The 27,386-nt window shown below is 38.9% G+C and overlaps 1 protein-coding gene across 4 annotated transcripts in view; it reads right to left on the bottom strand.

Moving 5' to 3' along the window:
* Positions 1–1,350: 1,350 nt before the first annotated feature.
* The window catches only part of SH3GLB1 (SH3 domain containing GRB2 like, endophilin B1), a 33,983-nt gene continuing 7,947 nt past the window's right edge, over positions 1,351–27,386 (bottom strand). The window contains exons 3-11 of one of the 4 annotated variants that reach the window (XM_073357160.1): positions 21,189–21,317; positions 19,235–19,368; positions 18,722–18,814; positions 17,015–17,101; positions 14,767–14,790; positions 10,871–10,960; positions 10,209–10,309; positions 5,552–5,783; positions 1,351–1,829 (exon numbers count right to left, since the gene is read on the bottom strand). In XM_073357160.1, the coding sequence (XP_073213261.1) occupies positions 1,722–1,829; positions 5,552–5,783; positions 10,209–10,309; positions 10,871–10,960; positions 14,767–14,790; positions 17,015–17,101; positions 18,722–18,814; positions 19,235–19,368; positions 21,189–21,317 (998 nt within the window). In that variant the 3' untranslated portion in view covers positions 1,351–1,721. The remainder of the gene's footprint in view (positions 1,830–5,551; positions 5,784–10,208; positions 10,310–10,870; positions 10,961–14,766; positions 14,791–17,014; positions 17,102–18,721; positions 18,815–19,234; positions 19,369–21,188; positions 21,318–27,386) is intronic. The other 3 variants (XM_073357161.1, XM_073357162.1, XM_073357163.1) reach the window with 3 other exon arrangements.

Here is a 27,386-nt window from a genome sequence, read left to right on the forward strand (position 1 = left end):
CAAGAAGGTTGAGCCCTTCAATGTGACTGGGGCACTTTTCACCTTTGTTGGGTCAACTGTCAGTCACAAGCCCACTCCAAAGGAGTTCAGCATAAAAATCAAGGAGATCAGCGGTCAAGAAAATTAAGGGGGCACCAGGGGCTGTTTCTGCAAATTAATTCTTAGCTTAATTGCAGTGAAGTTGTGTTCTGCTTCTGAACAAGCGTTAATGTCTGTGCATTCCTCCCAACCTCCCCTTCTGTTCAGAGTGCACCAAGTCACCTTTAGTGATACAATGGTAACTGTTTGGCAGAGTCTTATTACCTAGAAAAACAAAACAGATGCAGCTCCGTTTTTACCTCTGCTCTTAAAAATAAATAAATAATAAGATGGAGTTCAACTGTTTGGCTATCTATTCTAGCCCATCACAGTTGTGTTAGGCCCTCGGAAGATCTCTTGCATGTTCCGACAAGTTCTGGGTTTCCTTTTCATATACATTGTTAAGAGTTAGTTTTGATCATCTCCAGACATTTTATCTACTTTCACTATTTAATAAATGACATTGCATTAGATCCCCATTATCCTTTTCAAGAGCAAGGCTGCTCTGTGGCAGCAATATGTTGGTGCATCTCAATAAGATGCAACTGACAACTTACTGAAAATTCAATTAAGTCCTTTGATTAGTTTGAAGTTAGTATTAATAAACACGAAGCGCGAGAGTAAATTAGTGAATTGCCCACCTTTGCCTATATGTGACCTTGAACTTAAAACCACATCTGATGCAAAATGCATTCGTTACATGAAAGGGACAATTAAAAATAGCATAAATTGACACTGACTTGTGTTCTGGGGTCAATGTCATCAGTGGAAGTTATGGTTAAATCATTGGGTCATTTTCTTCTCCCAAGACCTCAGTACTATCCTCTCTTACTTATAGCGAATGCAAACAGATGAACGCAAGTAAAATTGCAAACATTTATGATGCATCCTGTGACATTTATACTCAATGGAATGAATATCTAGAATTTTCCTGGTGCTTGGCTGTTTCTTTGAGTAGACTGCAGTAAGCCAGTTGGAAAGTTTGGGTTGGTTCATGTGTTTGCTTTATTAAAGCTTTGGCATGAGGGAAAAACAAAAACACCAAATAAATAAAAAAATAAAAATAAAACCTTGGCTTTTCAACTAGGAACTCAATTTATTTTAAAATTTATTTTAATTTTATCATTAATTGTTAACCACAAATGTCAACAAGTTCCTATTCAATATGCCATGTTGGAGAACTAGAGACAAATATAGTTTCATTTTTAAAGTGTTAACACCTGGTTTTTGGCTATTCACTATGCTGAGCAAATAACTGGAGTCAGACTGATATCAATTCACAATAAATTTATTTTGTGTGAGGAAAGCAGCTTGCCATTAATGAAAAATTCAGTAGAAAACAGTGCCTCCTGCTTTCAGTCTAGATTACTCAAAAGTAGAAGCTTGGTATTAGTGAAAACTTCAGTAGAAACAATTCTGTAGGAAACATTCTTGGCACATGAAATAAAAGCTTTAAACACAAATTAAGTCTGAACAGAGTATTTACCATGCAACAATACTGGCAGAAGAGCCAGTTTCTGATGACTGGTATTCTTATCCCTTAAGACAATATCATGGAAGACACTTAAACCTGCTTTATATAAAGTTAATTGTATATAAATATGGTGTCACCATAACTGGCAGTCTTTATTCAAGCCAGCCATTTAGTTTAGCAGTTCTAAGTAAGTAATAGGCACTTTGCCCTTCTGATTCCCCCTTTCACCCATCAGCCAGTCTGAATCCATACCAGGGACACTGTACACTGTGATCACCTAAAAACAAAAATACACCATTAACATTTGACCTAGAATAAATATTCCTGACAATAAAAAACAACCTATATGCACTTGAAAACTTATGTTCCATCTGTCTTCTCTTTTCCAGACTAAACAAACCCAATTTATTTTTCAATCTTTCCTTTCCTCCTTTCTAAACCTTTAATCATTTTTGTTATTGTCTGAACTTTCTTCAGTTTGTCCATATCCTCCCATAAATGTGGCACCAGAAACTGGACAATACTCCAGTTGAGGCCTTATCAGTGGTAAGCAGAGTGGTAGAATTATTTATCATGCATGCTAACAACACTTCTGCTAATATATCCCAGAATGATGTTTGCTCTTTTTGCAACAGCGTTACTTTGTTAACCCATATTTAGTTTGTGATCCATGAAAACCTCCAGAACCTTTTCTGCATTCCTCCTTTCTACGCAGTCATTTCCCATTTTGTATTTGTGCAACTGCTTATTCCTTCCTAAGTGTAGTACTTTGAATTAGTCCTTACTGAATTTCATCCTATTTAATTCAGACCATTTATCCAGTTTGTCCAGATCATTTTGAATTCTAATCTGGTTATCCAAGGCGCTTGCAACCCTGCTCAGCTTTCAATTTATAAGTGTGCTCTCTATGGCATTATCCAAATAATTTATGAAGATATTCAACAGAACTGGACCCAGAACAGATCCCTGAAGGACCCCTCTCGATATGCCCTTCGAGCTCGACTGTGAGCCATTGATAACTACTGAGTATGGTTTTCCAGCCAGTTGTGTACCTACTTATAGTACAGGGGACGGCAAACTATGGCCCGCGGCTGGATCTGGCCCATCAGGACTTTCAATCTGGCCCACGGGATTGCCAGCCCTGCGGTGCAACAGGGCTAAGGCAGGCTCCCTGCCTGCCCTGGCCCCGCGCCGCTCCCAGAAGCGACCGGCACCACATCCCTGCGGCCTCTAGGGAAGGGGAGCGCAGGAAACCCCGGCCAATGGGAGCTTCAGGGGTGGTGCCCACAGGTGAGGGCAGCATGCAGCAGAGCCACCTGCCCTACCCCACCCTAGGAGCCATTGCCGGATATGCTGGCCACTTCCGGGAACGGCGCGGGGCCAGGGCAGGCAGGCAGCCTGCCTTAGGTAAGAGGAGCTGGGCCGGAGCCTGCACACCAACCCCCTGCGTGAGCCCCCTCCTGCATGCTGCACTCCCTTCCACACCCCAACCCCATATTCATGGCCCTACATAAAATTTCCCCACCCAGATGTGGCCCTCGGGCCAAAAAGTTTGCCCATCCCTGTTATAGTAGGTTCATGTAGGCTATATTTCTCTAGCTTATGAGAGGACTATGAGACAGTATCAAAAGCTTTACTAAAGTAGATGACATCTGCTACCTCCCCCATCCACAAGTCTTATTACACTGTCAAAGGAGGATATTAGGTTGATTTGCATGATTTGTTCTTGACAAATCCATTTTATTATAGGTGCTTACAAATTGTTTATTTGCTCCATTATCTTTGTGTGTAGTGAAGTTAAACTCACTGGTCTGTAATTCCCCTTTTAATACATAAGTATTTTATTTGCCCTTATCCAGTCCTCTGACTCTCTCCCATCCTTCACAAGTTCTCAAAGATAATAGCTAATGGCTCAGAGATCTCTTCTGCTAGCTCCTTAAGTATCCTAGGATGTACTTCATCAGTCCCTGCTGACTTGAAGACTTCTAACTTGTCTAAAGGCATGTCTACACTTAAAACACTGCAACGGTGCAGCTTCATCAACACAGCTCTAGTGCTTGAACGAAGTCACTAAGCCAACGGGAGAGAGCTCTCCCATCAGCATAGTTAGTCCACTTCCCCAAGAGGAGAAGCTCGCCTGCCGATATAGCACTGTCTACATGGGAGGTTACATCAGTATAACTACATTGCTCTGGGGTGTGGATTTTTCACTGATATAGGTCCATACTGTAGACCAGACCTAAGTAATTCTTACCTTGTTCATTTCCTATTTAACCTGATATCCTATTTCATTTACATTGATGGTCTTTATGTTTGTCTGATGACTACTAACTTTTTTGGTGAAAAAACAACAAAAAAGGCATTTAGTACTTCAGCCATTGCTGAGTTTTCTGTTATTGTCTTTCCCCTCCTCATTGAGTAATGGGCCTACCTTGTCCCTCATCTTCCTCTTGCTTCACATGTATTTGTAAAATGCTTTTTTGTTACCCTTTATATACCTACCTAATTTAATCTCATTTTGTTCCTTAGCTTTTCTAACTTTGTCCCTACATTCTTGTGGGGTTTTTTTGTATTCATCCTTTGTAAGTTTCCACTATTTATATGGCTCTTTTCGAGTTCCAGGTCATTGAAGATTAATTGGTTAAGCCAGGATGGCCTCTTACCATACTTCCTATCTTACCTACACATTGATATTGCTTGCTCTCATGCCGTTAATAATGTCTTTTTAAAAAGCTGCCAACTCTCAAACTGCCTCCCCACATAGACTTGTTTCCCTTTGGATTTTACCTACCAATTCTCTGAGTTTGCCATCTTGAAGTCCATTGTCTTTATTCTGCTGTTTTCCCCTCTTACCATTCCCTAGAATCATGAACTATCATTTCATGATCACTTTCACCCAAGTTGTCTTCCACCTTCAGATTCTCAATGAATTACTCCTCGTTTGTCAGAATCGAACCCATAATAGCCTCTGACCTAGTTCCATTCTCCACCTTCTGTAATAAAAAGTCTCCAATGCATTCCCAAGAAGTTGTTGGATAATCTGTGCCCTGCTGCATTAATATCCCAGCCTATAATGCTAATTAGCACTTTCTAATAGATTTTATTGTCAAATAAAAGCCTAATAGTGCCATTTCTTTCCAGGTTCTCTGTTGAAATCAAGTTTTTGTGCTTGTGCACTCATCCTTGCGTGTAACCTAAGCAGAATTTAATGACTCAGTGATTACAATGGTAACACCAATGGGTACTAATGGAGGGAGGTACTATATAACATGAAAAGGGATGGCAGAATTGAACCCCAACTGCTTAACTCATAAGATAACACCTACTGTGCCTGCCTCACAGAAGTTATCCCCATTTTATGATATTTGGATATGCAAGTACCGGGCACTTCAGTGACAGTGAAATTCTGATACATTAGATCAGTGGGTCTCAACCAGGGGTACGTATACCCCTAGGGGTACACAGAGGTCTTCCAGGGGATACGTCAACCCAACTAGATGTTTGCCTAGTTTTACAACAGGCTACAGAAAAAGCAACAGCTAAGTCAGTACAAACTAAAATTTCATACACACAATGACTTGTTTATACTGCTCTATATACTGTACACTGAAATGAAAGTACAATAGTTATATTCCAATTGATTTATTTTATAATTATATGGTAAAAATGAGACCATAAGCAATTTTTCAGTAATAGTGTGCTGTGACACTTTTGTATTTTTGTGTCGGATTTTGTAAGCAAGTAGGATTTTAAGTGAAGTGAAACCTGGGGTATGCAAGACAAATCAGACTCCTAAAAGGGTACAGTAGTCTGGAAAGGTTGAAAGCTACTGCATTAGGTTACACGGAGAGGTTTATAGCTTCCACTCCAGAATACTTACATCACTATTTCTATGTTGAATACATAATTTACCTAAAATAGTATTTAAGACATTTAAACTTGTTAGTCATGAGTATACTGGTTTTAAATTACTATGCTATTTAGAAAAAAACCTCTTACCTCATCTGCAAGAAGGGATAGTTCACTGCTGTTTGCAGCATCATAATCATAGAGAACTCTGGCTTTCCTGCTGCCACTTGATGCTTTCAGTTCACTGAAGCCTGAAGTATTTACGGAATTGCTTACTGAAGGCAATGAAGCAGAGCCAGAAGCCAAGACTGAGGAAGCAGAAACACTTGGTGCTGGGGTCGAGGAAGACTGATTATTGTTAGAGAGGAAGGTAGATGGAAAGCTGTGGAGAAACAAGATGACCACTGACTGAATTATTTCAACACACATGCAAGCAAGTCTTCATCACTATAGTAAGAGTTTCAACTATATGACCCTGTGACCTTTCCTACCAACTGTCTAACCGGCACTACACATTGTGAGAGCTTATTACTTCCTTGAAGTCTGAAGTGTAGTTCTCTTCATGCCAGTTGTATCTGTCAACACCCCAAATGGGAATCACCTTTGATTCATGGATTTCACAAGCAGAACCATTATAGCTGATACAGCTAGCTACTAAGCATTATTCATAAATGATAGGTTTTATCAGTTTCACAAACAAAACATCCAGCTATTGGACATGAACAGGAATACTTACAACTCGGGCAATTCCTCTGACAAGAGAATATATTGCCCATTAAAAACACACACACACCCACCCACCACCCCCGCACCCCCCCCACAGGAAGCCATTGTTGTGCAAATCCCACTTTCACTCTGCCCCACACCTTCCCATACAGTCTATGTACAAAGTGTTCCAGCCACTCTTGCTCAGACATCTTGCTGCGGATCCCCAGTCCCCCCCCCCACAATCAGTCCTCCTACACAGGCTGGAAACCCCACTGGTGCTACCCCTTTCACTCTCCCGATGTGGGGAAGAGACTTCACCCTACCCTGCCTACTTTATTTCACAACAGAATAGCATTAATGGGATTTCAAGTAAAATTAAGAGCTGGGGTCTTACCATGAGCAAGCTGGAACTTGCATTTACTGGCTGCAAACCCCAGAGTAACTACATACCCAAACAAGAACATAATTTCATCTCCTCAATCAAGATAGAAAATAAGCTAGGGCATCTGCCCTTCTTGCTTGGCAGCCTGCTTCTGCAGAAAGTCTGGCTGTTGCCTGTATCTGACAGCACTCCAGTGGTCACTCAGCTAGTACACAAGCCCAGTGGTCTACATATCCTCCAGCTATGCCTCATCTATTTAGAAATGTACGGCCCTATCCAGTGTGAAAAGTGCAACTCAAGAAACTGTCCTGTCACGCTCCATGACTAGTACAATGGAGACTTCCTTGTCCAAGATATATAGCAGGAAGGACAGGAATTGGTTTAACCACCACTATAGTTTTAAGTCATGTAGATTACTCCTGTGGTAGTTCTGCGCCAAAAAAAATTTAAAATCCTTCAAATTTTATTTGTCAATAAATAAATGTGGCTCTAGCATGAGGAGCACAGGCCATTGGCTGCACTGAGGTGGGATATCACCCTGAAGCCCCCACCTTCCCTGGTACTGGGACTTGGCAGTACAGCTGCACCTGATCCTGACGCAGTGCAAGGGCTGGGCCTGCCTCAGAAACACCCCAGGGCCCTGCCCCTCTGCACCAGGTGTGGGTGGACAGGCTTAGCCCAACAGGATCTAAGTCTGGAGGACTTCATGTGGAGGGATCCAGGTGTGTGGTGAGAGTTTCTGTGCGGGGCAATCTGGGTGCAGGCGGCTCAGTGGGAGATCTGGATGTACAGGGGCTCATGGGTGGGGGAGGGGAGGAAGGTTCCAGGTGAAGGAGCAAGGGGACTCTGCAGGGGATCCGCAGGGGGGTTTGGGTGTAGGGAAAAGGGGCTCTACAGGAGTGGGTCTGAGTGTGGAGGGCTCAGTGGAGTGGGGCTTGATGTCCAGGTGCAGCTAGTTGTGGTTCAGTGGGGTGGGGGTCCAGGTGTAGGGGGCTCGTCAGAAGGGTCTGGGGGTAGGGCTTCTCAGGGTGAATGTTCAATGGGCCTGCTTAACAGGGGAGCCCCAGCTGCTGCCGAGGGGATGCTGCATGCTGGGCTCCTGCTTCCCCTATCCCCTTGTCTTCTCCAGCTCCTTCCCCCTCACTCCCACATTCCTCTCCCCTTGCCCTATTCCATCCTCTCTTCCTTCCCCACTGCTTCTTCACCTCACCCCCTTCCCTCATTTCCCCCACCCTCCTCTTACCCAGCCCCACCGCAGGCATTCATTGTTGCACAAAAAACAGGAAGGCTCCTAGCACATAGAAGGGGAGCATAACTAGCACTGGGATCCAGGAAGCAGCGTTCAGCCCCCAAAAACTGTACCCATGGTAGTCAGTTCTCAGTGGCTTCCCTTTGCTTCCCTGCCGTTTTCTGCAAAATCCCCACAAGAGTAGCAGATGCAAGTTTCATAGGGCAGTTTGCGAGACTTTTCAGCCATAGACTGAGCATCGGCAGGATTATGGAGATAGAGTTAAGGCCAAGTTTCAAGACCACACTGACATAGTTCCAAGAACATAGGCAGTTTGTAAAAACATGCTAAAAATAAAAGCACTTTTACATGCCTAGGCAAAGAAATTAGTTAAGAGGAACAATCTTCTTTAGGTTAAAACTACTATGTTTAAAGCAAGTCCTATTTGCTTTCTATAGATTATCAACCTAGTTCTTGAAGTCTGTACTCTTGTCATTTGCTGATACTCAGAACAGTCTTCCAAAAACACTTCATTTGACTTATCATAACAATTTAAGATATCGAGAAATCCATGCCCTTATTCTCATGTAGCTTCTCTTCAACTTTTGATTCTGCAGTATGTGTTGTATACAAGTTACTTAATTTATACGAGTGTACCATCTTTCATGGAGGCTCTCAATGTGTTTTACAGATATTATACCTCTTCACTTGTTCATAACTAGCACTTTATAAGTGGAAGAAATGAGGCAAAGGGCTTAAGTGACAAGGTAGTGATAAGTCAAGAAAAGACCCCGGAGTATTAAGTTTTTCCTGCTATAGCTACTACACTCTCCCTCTCATTAAGGCAAAGCTTATGCATTCCTTATCTATATAGAGAAATAGAATGCCTCATATAGTAGAGCCTCAGAGTTATGAATACCTCGGGAATGTAGGTTGTTCGTAACTGAACAAAACATTATGGTTCTTTCAAAAGTTTACAACTGTAAATTGACTTAATACAGTTTGAAAACTTTACTATGCAGAAGAAAAATTCTGCTTTTAACCATCTTAATTTAAATGAAACAAGAACAGAAAGTTTCCTTACCTTGTCAAATCTTTAACGTTCCTTTTTTTTTAAAAAAAAAAAAAGTTTACATTTAACAGTACTGTAGTGTATTTGCTTTTTTTGGTCTCTGCTGCTGCTGCCTGATTGCGTACTTCCAGTTCCAAATGAGATGTGTGGTTGACTAGACAGTTTGTAACTAAGATTCTACTGTATGTATGTTTTGGGCTTGTTGATTTAGAAGCCCCCATACAACATATGCATTTAGAATCCAACAACATAACAAAACTTATAAATGAGTTAGTGCAAATTATAACACTGCTTCAAATTTTAAAAGATACTAGTTTCAAATGCCAGTTATTTCTAGATTTGTTTTGATAAGGCAAGTCAATGGTAAAATGGTAAAATTCAGTTACCACCACCATCCCAAAAAAAAAAAAATTTCCAGCCACTGGGCACATGTTAGAATGTGTTTCAGCAGGTATGCTAAGAGTTCTAGATAAAGCAGCTTATAATTTACAAGTGGCTGCAAAAGAGAATCTTTTCTTCTAGTAAAGAAGTGGTTGTTAATAGAAATTATCCAATTAGGGCTTGTCTACACCTTGAAATACTCCAAAATAGCTATTCCCGAATAATTATAAACCTCCACATGGACACCGATTCCAGAAAGCTTGCTCTCCATTTAATAAAGGGGTCTGGCATACACCATAGTTTCAGAAAAATTCTGATTGGGACAAAGGGTTTGAAAGAGGGAGCTGTAGGGAATGTATAGAATCTATCAGCATACAGTACGATTCTTTAAAGCATTTTAGAATACAGAGCACATCAAATTAAAGAGTCTTTTAGGCAATAGATGGTTTCTTCCACTTGCTTTTTAAAAAAAGCTTAAGCTATCCAGACTCTAGGCAAGTAGTCTACCTACTCAGTTGCTACTATTAATTTCCCCACCAAGCTTCTCGTATTATGAAATATATTTCTCCCCATAGTATATTGCTTTACTGGTAATCTGCTCTAACTTTGGAGAACACCCCTGTTCTCAAATCATCTTAAGGTCTTGCATGTCAACACTTCTTGACAGCTGTTTGCTAGCATGAATCACCACCAACACAGTAGAATAATTAGCAGTATACTGCTAGGAATCCTCTAGATCTCTACCAGAAGTGATCACGTTAATTATAGACTCCGCAAAGTCTCCGTCTCGCTTTATGCTTCACAGCATTGGCTCCATCTACAGGTTTGGGATTTTTGCTCCACTGGTGCAACATCAACATCACCACCTTCGTTACACTGGTACAAACCCTGTTTTGCACCAGTGCAGCACATCTGCATTAGAGGTTTGCAGCACTATCACTACATTAATGTAGTTCCAACAGTGCAAGTTTTCCTACCTCTAAACAAGTCCTTACACAAAGCTGTAACTATAACAAAGCTTTTGCAGTTTTGTTACCTTCCAAGTTGTTTCTGGAGGTCCAACATATATTGGTAACATTGTGCATAATAGGTCATCTGAGCTTCAACAAAATCATTCAGACAGCGAAGATGATGTGCCTATAATATAATGAAGGTTTCAAATTTTTAGTGCATATGAAGAATACTATACCTACATTAAAAAGGCTGGCTTGGTAGCTTAGCATCAGTGGCAACTCTGAACTGGGGAAGGGACGGGGGACGACACAAATTCAGGACCCAGACTCACAAGATAATTGGGATGTTAGTGCTCTAGAAACAACATTTTCAGGCCTGAGAGATAGGATACTTGTATGATGCCCACCATTCTTAATTCTCTGCCCAATTAAAGAGTTACTGTAATATACAGTAATTTTGTAATGTGTAGCCTCAACACAGGGTGGGTCTGGTGGTGGTGGGGATCACAGCAGCTTAGAGGAAAGTAAGACCACCCTTTGGGCGCCTAGGGCCCTGGGGAGACCAGAGTTAAGTTAGCTGGACCGTAACTACAGCTTAGAAGTTGAGATTCAAATGGGTATGTATTGTGCAACACATTTTAAGGTGTTAAGGAAAATTAGCATTTTAAAAGTTTTTCCAAGCAACTTCCTGTAGTTATTTTAGAGGGTCTCAATTTTATTCATTTTCTTCATTTTAGATACTCACATGTGTACTGCTGATGCCTTCCAGCAGCAGTCTGGTAATCTCTGCTTGACGGTCAAATTCACTCTGAGTTATTCGTACTTCCTGTTCAGACTGAAGAGTATAAACTTATTAGAAGTTTGTACAGCACAGCTTAAAACACTGATTACAGTTTCTATGGGAAGGCCATGACCCTATAAACACAGACAGGTGCTTAACTTTATGCATCTAAGTGGTTCCATGGACTTCAATGGGACCATTCCTATGCATGCAGTAAAGCACATGTTTAGGTGTTTGCAGGATTAGGGCCCAATTTTGCTTTCGCGCTCTACAATACTAAATAGATTACAGCTACTTAGTGTTTTCAAATAGTTGCAAATATCAGACTTTTTGGCAAAATTTTAACAGAATATTTTATTAGTCACCAAGCTTTATGTTTGATCTACCTATCCAGATCTATGGGTGCCTCAAAATTAAGATCTTGAAGGAGAAAATGAAATTTAGATTTAGTCCCACAGTCTGATGTTTTAACCTCTCTTCTAGACTAGAAAATGAATTAGGTCACCAACAGCAGAACATCTTTAAGACTTCATATATAACACTAATATTTATTTTTACAAATCTTTCAAATTCCTGGATTGCTCTCATGCTGCCAGTTAGCCTACAATTATTAGCAATTTTAGAACAAGTCTAAAATGATCTAGTAACAATAGAGGGCCTCATTTAAAACACAAGAACAAGTCATTCTGAATTCCATGCTGTTCTGAGCAACCAATACCACCCAAATTGCACAGGACTTTTTACCGAAGTCTATATTTCTGCTTATTCTACTATGGATAGTTCCATGGGAACACAAAAGTGATTCATTCAAAGGAATATGCACAGAAGAATTATGGAACTAAAATGTTTCTGGGTTAAGTTTTTACAGCCACTTTTGAAATTGCTTGAAAGACAATGAAAAAGCTGTGGAGAATGAAGTATACAGTGATATTTAGCACACAAGCTAATTCATATTAACTTTCCAAACTTTGTGCAGAGTGTACCAAATGGACAGCATGGGTCCACTAGAACTTGTTCTGTCAGAAGTCTTTCAGGACAAGCTAGCTTACTCCTCCCTCTCCCCCCAAAAACAAGCAGTTTTACTTTCAGAGAAAATGGCAGAGAGACATTTACTATAAATTCTTATGCCTGAAGTGTTGACGCTTATTGCTTCAGAAGTCAGGACTTCACCAGCACAATGAACTCATGGCCTGCCATTCGGAAAGAGCTGGGTAAGAACAGGAAGGAAAATAAGAGGGTTTGTGTGTGTTTTGCTTTGGTGTTTGTGTTTTGTTTTTTTTTGCAGGGGAGAGGCGGGAAGATTGAAAAACGAAAAAAAGGAAGAGTTCCATTTCCTGCTTTTGCACTCTACACATAGCTTCCCACTGGATGGGAAAACTAGTAAACTGTCTTGAGTTATTACAAAAGTTATTTTTTGGTACTTCAACTTGCAGTAAATTTCAGGTGATTGTTTTTAAACACATGCAGATATGAAGCTGTAGCAAGGCTGATAATTTGCCCTCTGCAGTGTTTCATTAAAGTATCTACTTTAACGATAGCAGAGAAAATAAAGCAGATTCCTTCCCATACCAAGTCGATAAGAGACAAAATAAGAAGTTATACAACTGTGTGTTAAACAGGTGCACACTGAATTAGTCCACCAGACAGAAGGGCCTTTGGAAGCGCTACTGCTTTAAAGTCAAGCTTACTTGCTATATGCAGAGAGTTCCTTGAATTGGCGGTTGCGATGGCATGCTCCAAGATCTCTAGTTTCCTGATCTTCCCACGCATTGCCTCATCCCCTTTTTCCACTGCTGCTGATTCAAGTGTAGCATTATGGCATACCATTTATATCCCTGGGGTAAAACTTGTATACATGCACAACTGACATTCTGAGTTCACGCAACTTGTAACCTTATCACCCCTGTTTTTGAGAAGGGTTAAGGAAAGAGCCTTGAAATGTAAATCTAGGCTACCCTGTCCCCCAGTGTACAACTGCAACCAGAGTCAGTGAAACCTCCTGTTTGAATAGGAAGTAGCAGGCGACTGGCGCTGTCTTGCCATGAAGAGCCCTTGATGTGATACCTGCTCTCCACCTCAGTTCAGACCATGGATTTGTAAGCCTTCTAGGCTGAAAAGCTTATTATAGATAACCAGTTGACTCAGAGTATAGTGCGTCCAGTGCAGGCCACACTTCAAAAAAGAAGGTTAATTGCAAAGAATGCAGAAGAGCTACAAGACTAATTCAAGGTCTGGAAATCATGCCTTGCAGTAAGAGACCAAAGAAGTTCAGTCTATTTAAGTTCACTCTAGAGAAAGTTAAGGGTGACAATCACCATCTACACATGCCTACCTAAATGGGAAAGATTTGACAGACTAAGCTAGTAGAAGCAGGCATAACTAGATCCAATGGTTAGAAACTGAAGCGAGACCAATGCAAACTTGAAATAAATCACAAATTTTATTTTATTTTTTTTTTTAAAGGCAACTATATCCATAAGATTAGTAGTTCTCGTGGTTAAGTGATTCTCCATCATCTAGAGTCTTAAAAGCAACACTGGAGATCTATTTCTAATGATAAGCTATTTCAAAACAGAAGTTACGGTTTGATTCAGAGATTAGTTTATGAATCAGACTCCCCTCCATCCCCAGGCTTTCAATAAAGGGGAAGACAGATCAACCTAAATGCATTTAGATCAGTTACTGGGCCTTCGGAAGGAGGCATGAGCTATGGGTTGGAGGATTGGACTGGGTGGTCTCTGGTTTTATTACTTTTTCATTTTTTAAACCCTACAGCACTTACAGCAATAGATAGGTACTTTATAAACCTAATAAGGCATTCAGAGTTTCTAGCCTCTCTCGGTTAAGATTTGAAAACAAATAAGCCAATAGCTAGCGTTGAAAAGTTGCCACTGCATTTTTCCTTAGATACACAACTCAGTCCCCCAGAATTGGCTTTTGGGATGCAAGACAGCTCTCTAGAGTAGACCACTTCTCTGCTAGTTGGGTGATGGAATGCCATTCAGGCTGCTGCCAACTGCACTATGATTATTCTCCAGCATCCCCCAGAGAGCTGCTTGTAGCTCCTGTCACAGAATGGTAGCTCAATAGTATGGAACAGCATGATTTGGCAACAAGCTCTGATGTTCTACTCCCAGCTCTGACTTCTTAAGACTTTGCTTCTTAGTTTTGCCATACGAAAAGAAAGGGGAACCAGTTTAATAGTGTTTATGATAGCACTGCGTGTGTGCTAAAATCCAACAGAAGGCAGACACAAGCCTTTGGTAAGTCAAGTGACGTCTCAAAGTATCATCTTGTCAACCTATGGTTTTGTCCTGCATTCCATTACATTTGCGGGCAATGAGTGCTGCTCCTTTTTTCACCCTCCTTCAGATGAGCTTACTACTTCAGCAGTATCAGTTCCCCATTTGAGTACTAGGAGGCCGACAGTTGAACGTCTGTCTTTTAATTGTTTCACAAAATCCTTCAGAAAAAAAATCTACAATGCAATTTGTTACTGTGATGAGTTTGCAATAAGATACTATCCTAAGAAATTAACTTTTGTAAGAGAAGCCCTACTGTCTTGTTACTTGCAGGCTTACAGTCTTATCATATTATATCTTGCCACAAGAATGTCACATGATGGCAATGGTTACTTAGAAACAGTATTTCTTCAAATTCCAAGTTTATTCTAAGCACTACTCTGACGATGTACCTCACTTCACTACTGGTACCTGAAAGTCTCTACAAGAGGCTAAATAGTTAATGCAATACAGCAGAATGACTGCCAGCAGTATATTAACTACAAGAACACTCTTTATTACACTGTACCAAACAAGTAATTGTTTCATAATGCTGCAGTTTCTGAACTGTTTACTTACTTTTGTCACTTCCTCTGCCCAAATCTTGTCAGCATTAAGAGTTAAGACAGACAGACATTTAGAACAGAGAGTGGTTTTAACACAGTAAAGCCATACTTGTGTCTCCTTTAATAATTCTGCCCCCGCATCCCCCCACGAAGCTGTAAAGTTTTTAAAGAGTGAACAACTGTGACTCATTGCACCCATATGAAGGCCTTTGCTATGAACTATGTTCAGTCAAGAAAATGTAATGCATTCTTTAAACAAAATAAAGAATTCCAGTTTAAACTGCATACCTATAGCACTATATTACGTACATTATGTGAGGTTATAAAGCTATTATAAACTTAAGTGGATACGCTACAGAGCAGAAGTGATGAAAATCCAAAAATTGTCCAAATTGGGAACTTGTCCGTAAAACATGAAGCTCTTAAAATGTAAAATATGTAACTACTTGGAAAATGGATACAAACTAGACAACAACCTAAATTACTTACGGCAAGTTATAAATAAATTAAAGATTTTTAATTTAGTTATGGATACTTTAAGGTTCGCTAAGGTTGAAATATTGATCAACTGAAAGATATGCTCACCCTTCACAAGAGCCTACTAGACAAAACTATGTTAATATAAAACTGTGAAATTGAGACAAGCGATTTCTCTTGCCATCTTAATTCCATTATTGGTTGCGGCCTCCACAAGGATTTGCAATAAATTGGACAATTTCAGTAAATTGGACGATTAAAATTCTATTGTGACATCTCAATAATAAGTTAATATGAAACTTAATACAGCTACAACAGGAGTCTTCCTCACAATGCAGCTTTTCCTCTAGTTTATGATGTTGAAATTAGAAGTTTTTTGGAAAGCCATCCTAACACAGTCAAAGTTGTGGTTAAAACATACAATTATGACCCAAGACTTCATTAGTTTTATAACTAGAGGTAAGATATTTTTGGTTTAACGATTCACTGTCCATCAGCAATGGAACCTTTAACACTTCAGTGTTGATTTGTATTACAGGCCCCACTGAAAATCAATGCCATATTGTACCAGATGCTGTACAGACCGAGGACAACGCCACCAGAATGAGGAACCATCATAGAATATTATGCATGTTCTACAGAAGTAATTTTGACTAGTATGCTAACACTCTGGTCTAAAAACTGTGTAAATATTTTCCAGGCTGAGAAAGAATCTGCAAATATTTGCAACAAGTATCTTGCAATTGTTATTTCTAAATTAGCCCAATGATCATATTGCAATATTCATAGTTTCAATTGTTTGTACAATTAGTTTGATATCAAAAGACAAGAAATAGTCCCTAAAATATTTAGATTTACAGTTTATTCCAACTGTGATAGAGATGAGACCCTGATAGCATGAAAACTACAAAGATTATGATGTTGAGATTATTTATTATGATAATTCAAACATCTGGAGTCTAATCAGATGCTATGGGCAAATAGGTTGCTCATAAACTGTTATATCAATACATATCTATGTGCATGTGTGTATATATCTGTGTTCCTGGTTCATTGGGTGGGTTTACTGTGAATCTGGAATCATTAGGAGGTAATTAATGCAAATCCATAGAAATACGACACAGACAATTATATATACTGGCTTGGACTGGGTTCAAGAGGTGAGCAAACATCCCTCTCCCCCCAGAAAACAGTATGAAAGGTCAACCTGCACTGACTGTGGATAGAACTCTGAACCACACTGGATGATGGGTAATCCCTGGTAAATTTAATTTGTGTTTATGACACTATTTTGATGACATGTTCTCTGTAATGCTTTTGACTGGTTTGGGGTGCCCTCAAGGACACCATAAAGTAGTGTGAGGTGCAGTTACTCTGAAACGGCCCTGTACAAAAAACTAGGGGGAAAGTCAAATAATGCATTTCAGTTGTTTTCCCACAATTGCACTTAATTTTTCAATAGTAAAAAAATTTCAAATTGGAACATTAAGCTTTCTGACATCAGTAAAGTTGTGGAAACAAGACTATAGTATTGTACACTTTAGATTATTGGATACAGTCTGACAAGGACAATTTAACAATACAGAACCATGAGTCATTTATCTAGCAATTCCCCCCCCCCCCGCCTTTTTTTAAAAAAAATATAAAGTAAGGACTCTAAGAAATTGGAATATTGATTCTGTTCTCCATTCCAAATATTTGATATGACAATTAAGGCCACTAGAGATGGATAGCAAGAGGAAACACTTTGTAAAAGAATGTATGAACACAGAAGGCCAACAAACCTTTAGCCATTTTACATGCAGCAAGTTGAGCATGTAAGAGACATTTACCATAATGTTATTTTCTTCGGGCTGAGAGGTGTTTAGTTGCTTTAGGGCATAGATAGAGACAAAACCAGGTTATACTGTTATTACTATAGGTGAACAACATGTTACAGAACACAGAATAGTTAAAACACTGCAAGATTGAACTAAGCAAGTGGTGAAGCATACCTAGAAATCCAGACAGTTGCTGGTTTAATTCAAGTAGTTTTATTCAGCCATCTTAAATACTGCTCTGGGCTACTTCATTTAGCTATTAAACATAATGGTGCATGACTTATGAAGAGATTAAAGTTACATGTTACTCCATCTGCATGTGTTTCATTTTCTTTTACAGAAGAGAGAAAAACATTTGAAATAAGACCTGAGGCTATCACAAAGATGAGCACTAAAACCCTCAATGAAAGTGTGCGCTACTGACTCAGACATTCACTACAGCTATCAAGCCAGATAAACATCCCTCAGAAATAAATAAAGAATGATCCATGGTAACCTGAACCAATCCCCTTACACTTCTTCACCCCCTCTTGATCTTCTGGCTTCTACTCTGACCATTCACTACCAACTGCACAGTAAGACTTTAGAGGCCCCTTTGTGTATACTCTGGAAGCTTGAAACCCAGTGTTCAAGAGGAAGAAAAGCATTAAAATGTTCTTAGTTTGAGTTATCAGCCACTAAAGTGGATCTGGAATTGAAGTATAGGCAAGCAAGAGGGGAATGTAGACGTACCTTTAATTCCATCACAAATTGAGGTGTACTTTATAAAATGCAGGCAGGCATACCTGTGCTAGCTTTCGCACAGAAGACGTGATGTCATGAGCTTCAGTGCAGGCTAGCTGCCCCAGTTCAAGTGCACCGCCCAGTGGGAGTGGGCATGTATTCTGGTTGCTAGCCCACACCAAGGTCTGCGCACCACATCTTCACTGCTATTGTTGTCCACGCTAGCTAAATTAAAGCTAATACAGGTATTACACCATAATTTGCAATGTGGATATACCCGAAGAAGTAGGAAGTCTCATGATCTACCACCAATGAAACATTGACAGATAAATGTTTACAAGAAAAGTATTTTTCTATTACTAGTCCTGTAGTAATGACCAGCAAGTAATTTGTTCCTCTGAATAAATCAGCAGATTAATTCCCTCCCCCAACTAACAAAAATATAATAATGCATGTAAGCAAATCACAACATAACTTGAGATAAAACTAAGATGAATGAGGCCACTTAAATGTTTTGGAAATGGTTGTTCCTGGGATTTTTATGTTTGGTAAAATGTGTATCTGCTACACTGGCCCTAGCAAGCTAATACGTAAGGTAACAGGACTTGTAGCTGTTAATATGTAAAAAGGTATAAAGATGTGATAAGTTCCCTGAAATTATGTATAATGTGTGACAAGCCATTTCAAAGAAAAAGACAAGAATATTTAGCAGAGGGCAAGGCTGAGCCTTCTGAAGGCTCCAAACTAGTCTACTTATGCTCCCACACTTCTAATAAACAATCAAACCACCAAAAAAATATTTACACATCTATATACATAAAAAAGTGTCTGGCTTCTAGCATAAATAATTACAATTTGCATAGGGCCAGAATTGTCTATGTTTGAGACCCAAATGTGGAGAGTTATGGTGAACTTCTTGTTTTTTAATGAAAAGATTATTCTACTTACTGCAGCTCTAGCTTCTGCAACTTTTGCCTTCTTCAGTCTGGTTTTTGCTGCATCCAAATCTAGTCTTTTATTTTGCAATAGTTTGCGTTCTTTCTGGAAGTTTAGGAAAATCAGTTGGTAAAAAGGATCATGAAATAAGTTGTGAGCTTGTACTACATAAAGATCACTCACTCACTACTGTGGATTATATTCGTAACATACTGCATGCAAGCAGCCTCCTAAAACTGACAGCACAGGCATAATTAGATCCAGATTTTTATTACTATTATTTTAACTCCTATCTAAGATAAGACACTTACTGAAAGTGGCAGATACTCAAGAAAATTTTCTCGAGTCAGACAACCCCCCCCAAAAGAAAAAAAAACCCACGACATGCATTACTTAAGACAAAAGTCTCAACTGCTTCTTCCTTATTGTAAGTTTAAAGAAAACTCCATGATTTATCTATCCCTTCACTTAAATGTTTATATTTAGAACTATTTACAAATGTTTAAAATACATTTGTCAACTTACAGTAATTGTTTTATAATCTCCTTCTATAAAATTTCTTAGAGGAGTGAGGAAGTTTATAGCAGATGTTTGAATTAGTTCTCTATCTGCTGTTCCAATTCGCTTTTGTGTTTCTCCACATTTAATTAATGCATTTCCTGCAAAGGAGAAGAGACGGTTGTTAAACAGTGATTCCTGTAAGTGGTTATGCAAATTTCTACAAGCACAAGAATTTAGGCCAACATTTTGAAGAATTACCAAATGCTAAACAAATAGCTTTTAAAGAAAAAGTTAGAACCAAGGCTGTTTTAATGAAAGTCACTAACTGGAAGTTGTGAAGGAATTAACATTCCTTGTTAGATCTTAATCTATTGAGCAGTTACGGCACTGTGGTAGTAGTACCACCTATGGCAATTCCATTTCGCCTTTGCTAATGAAAGTTCTAATTGTTAGTATTAGTCCAGAAGCAGTTTCCCCCCTTTTGACTGTTTGATTCACCTATCTGGGCTTTTGCTAAATAGAAAAATGTCAACTGTTGAGAATGCTTTTTGCATTTTATGTAAACTCTGAAAGTCTACTTTTGAAGACACAGGTAGGCTTTGTACTTTAATACAAAACATTAGTAAATTTGATTCTGAAGAACAGGGTTATGAAAACAACTTCAGGGAGACACCATGATCAGATGCTTCCAATGATCACACATTTTACTGTTCTTAGAATTTTTAATTAATTAAAAGAGGAAAGGGACTGGGGACCTTATCATTCAAAGTTTGTTTTGTATGCCCTGGAGGTATGGAACTTTTCAGTGCAAGTGCTCATCAATACCAGTTTCCTACCAAAATTCATCCTTGCTCAACATGTTAAGTATCATGCAATGAAACTATTTGAAAGCTAATGCTGTAACTTATTTATTTTTGCATCCTAGAATGAATCAATCAAGTTGCAATGGCTGCATACTTATAAGAAGTTACAAACACTGGTATGAATAAGCTGAGTTTCATTTAGTTTGTTTTATATTAAGACTAGCAAGCTTCAGGCCTGGTTAATACTTGGACAACCAGCCACTGATGTTTAAAGTGTCTTGTCACTTCTCTGATTGTAAAGGTTGCCATTACTGAAGTTATGCCCATACACTTTCTGTGAAAATCTATACTTGGATGCTTCAAACAGAAAGAGTAGGTTATCTTCTACTTAACAGAAAATCCTATTAATTTCAGATGCAAAGATCTATGATTCAATTCCTTGTGGAAATTCATCTCACAAAACAAAGTTTTTTGATTTACTTGCTCAGCTGGCTTGTGTTCTGAAATGAAAATTATCAAGCTTTGTAGTATGTGTATTTTGGCAACAATATACCTATATATTAAACAGTTGGTTAATTTTAACTGTTACCTATATTAAACTGATGGGTAGGTTTAAGAGAAGATGAGAACTGGACTTCATGTTATTAAGACCCAGTCTCTAAAATTTTCCTTGAAAATACCAGAGATGACATTATAAAGGAGTACGTTTTTGGGGGAGTAAGAGAAACATATCCATGAACAAATGTACTCTAACTCTAATAATCCCTTGAAGAAAGTAGTTAAAAAAAAAAAAGTCAGGACTATGAAACTGCACTGAGATTTTAAACAAGAACGTAGTTGTTTCCCACAGCATTTCTACTCTGCACACAGTACATATGTATTTCATATCTTTTTCAAAGAAATCACTTTATTCAAAAGAAAGGAACTGCATTTTTCCCTTGTGACTCGAAATTCATAGGGAAACAAAATGTGAGCTATCTGTTCAGGTAGTAAAGTTATGCATCCACTAGGGGGGTAGAGATAGGGTTCCAACAGCAGCTATAACTAATGCTACCCTCATCTTCATTTTAGATTAAGGCTTCAGAGCTTTAATATTCTCAAAGATGTACACTGAATACATAAATTTGTGCAGTTATTTTTTTGAAATTTGAGTCATCTCCTTGGCTCGAACTTACCATATGCTGTTCCTGGGCCAAACTCATTCCCTGCATCAATCATATACTGGCCTAGTAGTTCTGGGTTATTCATACGACTTGGTGCTTTGCGGTCCAGTTTCTCGTAGACAAATTCTTCTATTCTAGCATCTAAAAAAAAATGTTATTTGCTAATTTGAAGTGCAATTACTGTAAATCAAAGCAGTATTTAAAAAAATACTCACTCACAGAAAATCAACTTACTAACTAATTCATTCAAGGAATATCAAAGTATTAGGTAATTGACGAAACCGGATAAAGTGATTGTCACTAACTGTGATAAGTTAGTCTAAATCTCCATCTGCTCTGTTTACAAGTATTTCTAATATTATCCATGAAAATTCAACACAGGCTCTTGTAATAAAGCAAATTCATACCTTCTTACACATCGGCAGTATCAGAGGTTATGCAGGGCACATCATCCCTAACACTTGAGCCATACCCATTGTCACTAAATGCAGTTGCAATTTCGACTGATTTCATCTGTAAACTAGTGTAGACCTAGCCTAGCACTTTCGTCAGTATAACTTACGTTGCTCAGGGGTGTGAAAAAAAAAACCAAAAAAAAAAAAACCAACAACCCAAAAAACCCCGAGTGACAAATTACATCGACAGAAGCACTATGGTGTGGACAGCACTATGTTGGTGGGAAACGCTCTCCTGCAGACATAGGTATTGCCACTCATTGGGGGCGGGGTTTAATTATATTGATTGGAGAGCTCTTTTCCATCAGCTTAGAGCTACTACGTGAGAGATCTTACAGCGGCACATCTGCGTAAGTACAGCTGTGCGCTGTAAGCTCTCTAAGGTAGACATGGCCTCAGTAAGCAGTTCTGAATTCACCAGGAACAGAACACAGCCTTCTTCCCTATAGCCACACAGACATCTGTTTCCAAAAGTACTTAGTAAAAACTCTGCCTCTAGAGTCAGTAGTAGATATCACTACATGTAGTGAGTGAATCTGTTGAGTATGAAAGAGGGTTTTTGTTTTTTAAAAGACACTTGAAGTCTAGAAGCCACACAAGTTATGCTCTCTTCAGCTTTCATTTCTTTAATATTTCAAATCTCTAATGTGCTAGAGATCGTTTGACACTGAGCCTTGGATGTGAATACACCTCAAACTTTAACTTGGCTAGAATCACGATCTGAGTTTTGTAACTTTGGCTGATCTCTAATTTCATAAAGAGCACTTATGCTTACCACTGAAACTGTCATACACTTGTCACATACATCTGCCACAAGTTTCCCGTGAGCTACAGTAGCATTTTGGGGTTAGGACTATTGTATAGCGCCAAGTAGGCTTTCCCTACATTAGTGATTGCTTGTACCCCTTAACTGTAGCATAAACAAATCTGTTCACCCTGTTTACACATCCATTACTACTACTTAGAATCCAGCATTCTTCTGTAGCAGAGCCTTTAGTTCCATTACTCATAGGAAAAAATGGCTGTGCTTGGATTGTGGAGAGAAGATATACATGTCTTAAAGGTACCAAATAAAGCATTTATGCAGAAAGCATTTGTCAAGGTTCCTCCCCCACTCTGAACTCTAGGGTACAGATGTGGGGACCTGCATGAAAACCTCCTAAGCTTACTTTTACCCGCTTAGGTTAAAACTTCCCCAAGATACAAATTAATTTTATCCTTTGCCCTTGGAATTTCCACTGCCACCACCAAACTTTAACTGGGTTTACTGGGAAACGTAGTTTGGACATGTCTTTCCCCCCCAAAATCCTCCCAACCCTTGCACCCCACTTCCTTAGGATTTTTACTAAACCTTCCCCACCAATTTGCATAGGTGACCACAGACCCAAACCCTTGGATCTGAGAACAATGAAAAAGCATTCAGTTCTCTTACAAGAAGGCTTTTAATAGAAGTAAAGGAATCACCTCTGTAAAATCAGGATGGTAGATACCTTACAGGGTAATTAGATTCAAAACATAGAGAATCCCTCTAGGCAAAACCTTAAGTTACAAAAAAGACACACAGACAGGAATAGTCATTCTATTCAGCACAGTTCTTTTCTCAGCCATTTAAAGAAATCATAATCTAACACATACCTAGCTAGATTACTTACTAAAAGTTCTAAGACTCCATTCCTGTTCTATCCCTGGCAAAAGCAGCATACAGACAGACACAGACCCTTTGTTTCTCTCCCTCCTTCCAGCTTTTGAAAGTATCTTATCTCCTCATTGGTCATTTTGGTCAGGTGCCAGCGAGGTTACCTTTAGCTTCTTAACCCTTTACAGGTGAGAGGATTTTTCCTCTGGCCAGGAGGGATTTTAAAGGGGTTTACCCTTCCCTTTATATTTATGACAGCATTAAAGAAAGCATCTTTTAGAGAAAAACAGATTAAGGTGTGACACTCAAGTTGAAGAGAGATAGCTGATTTGAACTGAGTATTTTCAGATTAGATCAGAACTGAATACAATTCAGAGAGCTGAAAGTAAGGTTTAGATGGCATTATTGAGATATTGCCATCCATTCATTATTTACACTGTAGTTAATGACTCAGGCTTCTGGTTAAACGTTTAGTGAGACATTTTATAAGCTGTTTATTTTTTTCTCTCTTAAAACCAGAAATCCAAATTATGTAAGTGTTTAAGTTTATTTTCTCTATTATTTCAAGCCAGAGACTCAAAGCACTGTAATTTTATTATTTATAGTCTAAACTGTCTCTGGTTCACTCAGATTTTAAGTGAATAAATTTGACAAGTGTTTCAGATCCTTAAGTTTGCTGATGAAGAGAGATCAGACACTGCACTGGAACCTAGATTTGAATAATAGATTTACAGTCAAGCCAGGGTGACCACTCAGCTCAACCTCCCATAGCACTCCTGCCAACTAGATGGCCCAACTGAGCTCAGAAGGGGAACCTGAAGCTGTTGCCCCAGCATTACTGCTGCTCTGCTCCTAGCAGCTGCTCCATATGAAGGACAAGGAAGCATTGCTTACCTTTAGAGTAGGGGAACATTAGTTCTAGCTACCAATTGTGATAAGTGTGACTTGTTGCCAAATACACTGAAACCCTCCCCTACATGTCTGAATCCCCACCATTTCAAAGGTGTGGGGACAGAGGCGGGAGAGAAGGGAGCGAAAGGGGAGGGAAAGTTACTTAGCTTGGGCACTCACATCTTTCCCAATACCATTTGTTTATCAGCCACTCATCTACTGAGGTCAAAATTCCCTTCAATCATCCTATGGCTGTAGGAAGCAAAGAACTTAACTCTCTGCTGCATCTGCTCCTCCTCTGCCCCAAAGAAGAGAATGGAGCTAGCATTTTTGTTTATAGGCCATTCTATTTATGTAATGGGAACTATAATATACAGGTTTCATAGAATTTGGCTTTTAATTATATTTTTATTCAAGGTCTGTGTATCCAGCTGTTGCAGAATTTATTCTGGAATCCACCTCTTGCAACAAGTATGCTCCATGATTTCAGCACCATTCAGTTAAGAGAAGTGTTTTCTATTTTTCTGGATGTCAGGAAAACTTTGAAGATGTGAAGGAAGAGTAAGTTGGAGGTCTGAGTATACAAACTGCTTGAAACAATAGCTCTGAGAGGCATGAACTGTTACACTTACCTCAGCAGGTGAAGACTGAAACCCAAAGATGACCATTTGCATCTATACGGTCAACTATTTCACGGTTGCTCATTTTGGCCGACATACGCAGCTAATGTGCTTGTTCCACAATCCTAAACTGCCTTACTCCCTCCTGGATACCATGAGCCTCACTCACCACTTTATGCAGCGGCCAAAACACTCAGCTTCACCTCTGACAGGTTCTAGAAAGCAACTATGCTTTAATACAAAACTGGCATATTAAACTAAGTGTGGAACACCATAAAATTGAATTTTGTATCTGAACAGTACCAGTTGTAACTCAATTTCATGCTGAATCAATCAAAAACACCCATCTTTTAATTTAAGAGAATCTTACAGGATTTCCAGTTTGCCACACCAGAATGTCACAGAATCCAGGTATTTTGCAACAGAGTTTAGGTCCAGCTTCCCATGGAATACTGTGAAGATGTGAACAGCCTACAAAAATTATGATTTCTAGTAGGTACAGCAATTTTCACAACTTCATAGTATCAGTGAATACCTCTGTGTAAAAATGGAATCCACCGTGGGCTGACAGTGCTTGTGTACCCACCAAGCTAGGGAAAATGGAAAGCAGTTATCCTTAGCGACTGTACTCTGACCACACAACGGGTAAGTAAGAAGGTTGGCTGAAGTTGGGGAAAACAGATTCTCCTAACTCCTCAACAGGGAGCTTGGATTTGGAACAGCTGAACAGAAACCAAGGTGGTGATGCTAACCTTAGAAACCTCAGAGGCTGGGTGGGTCGGGGAAGACTCTCAGCCACATAGGAAGTTTTGGGCAGGAGAAGGGAAGCGACTGGGATGTTTTTGTAGCAGGAAGCCCTGGTATAGCTGCAGGACCAGCCAAGGTTAAAGTGCTCCATGGTTAAGAAAAAAAGCCATGTACTGCAGGAGGAACATGGAAACCTGCAGAGAACTCTGACCCTAGCCCAAAGAATGCTCTGGAGTGGTGAGGCAGGGAAATGCATGCAGGCTGTATTTCTGTACAGATCTGGGTACTTCTCATCAATTAAAGAGAGTAAAGTCTGTGTTATGCCTATCACACTGAAGAGTTAACCCAAGCATATAGAACAGCTTCCAGACTAACAGACTTTGACACAGCTTTTCTATTACTTTAAGATCAGCAGCTACAGACTGAATCATAAAGTTGAGGGGTTCTTGCTATAATTGTACATGGCACTTTGCATTAAGATGGAACCCTATGCAGGGTGGATAATGATCAACTTTTTAAATAAAAAAGAAATTTGATTTATTTAATTGCACTCTTTAAAAAAAGATCAGTGTAGGCTGCCATAATTTCAAATCTATTAAGGCCTAAACTCAGTATAATCTATTACAATTATTTAAATTAAGTAAAAATATTGAAGCAGTATACCACTTTTGCTGTGAAATTTTTAGATTCACCAAACTGGTGGAAGTCACTGGCTGAGCACCTGGGACCAGAGTCTGTTGTTAACGAAGTGCTAAACCAGCTTTTGATGGCAGTAGCCACTTTTGCAGGCGCAGAAAGAATATTTTCTTTTCAATGTATTCAATTCAATGACTAGTTCATTGAAAAGCCATACACAAACAGTATGTTTGTTACCATACACAAACAGTTCAATTCAATAACTACGGATAATACTTCCTTTGTTTGTTAGGCCAGTGTCAAACGAAAACAGGTTTGCTAAACTTTGTCCAGCACATTTAAGATGTTTTTTGTTCGATAAAACAGTTTTAAAATTGGTTCGTGCATTTTTAATTGAATTCCAATTTCTATCCAAATATAGCTCAACGTAAATGAGTAAAAAATTAATCTAGCAAATTAAGGTATTAGTTAATATTTTAACTTAAAAATGTAAATGTTAAGATTATGAATAAATGTATGTGAAGCTATATAGTTGCTTAAATGTCTATAGGGAAGGTTTCTCTGGTTAGGAAAAAGCACCAAATTTAGTGTAAAGGCTATATTTAATTGAAAATCAGTATGTTCTCATTGGTTGGTAACCACTACCATCAACCTGTCTTTAGGAAAATAACTAAAGAGTACAATGCAAAGTAAGATAAAGATTAAGCATTTAAATCAATGTTTCCTGCTTGATGATTAAATGATGATTTAATTAAAAAAATCTGTGATTTCAGTTAACTGTTATTTACATCAACCCATCCACCCCAAAAGACATTAAAAACAGTTTATATAGTTTAATCTATGTTAGTTAACGAGAAGCATATGACCCACTAAAAAAAAAATCTAGAAGAGGAAATGAAGATTATAACCAATTGAAACTGTAGGGGGAATTGAGATAGAATACAACTCAAGAAAATCATTCAAGCTAGAAATTGGCCAGGATATTAGGTTTACAACTTGGAGTTAAGCCAATATCTTGTAATGAGAAGCTTAGTTGATTAATTTAGTCTTATTCTGTGAGCAGATTATTTGAATTTATTCACTTTAAGGATTTACTGCCAATATTTGACATTTGAGCTTTGTTGCTTGTGTGTGACCTATCAGCTAAGGATCATGATCTTGTTTATTTTCCAGCTGAATAAGAACACAAGCACTTTTGGTTTCCACAAATACACATGAAAACTTG

Source organism: Lepidochelys kempii, chromosome 8, assembly GCF_965140265.1.
Source record: "Lepidochelys kempii isolate rLepKem1 chromosome 8, rLepKem1.hap2, whole genome shotgun sequence".
Lineage (NCBI taxonomy): Eukaryota > Metazoa > Chordata > Testudines > Cheloniidae > Lepidochelys > Lepidochelys kempii.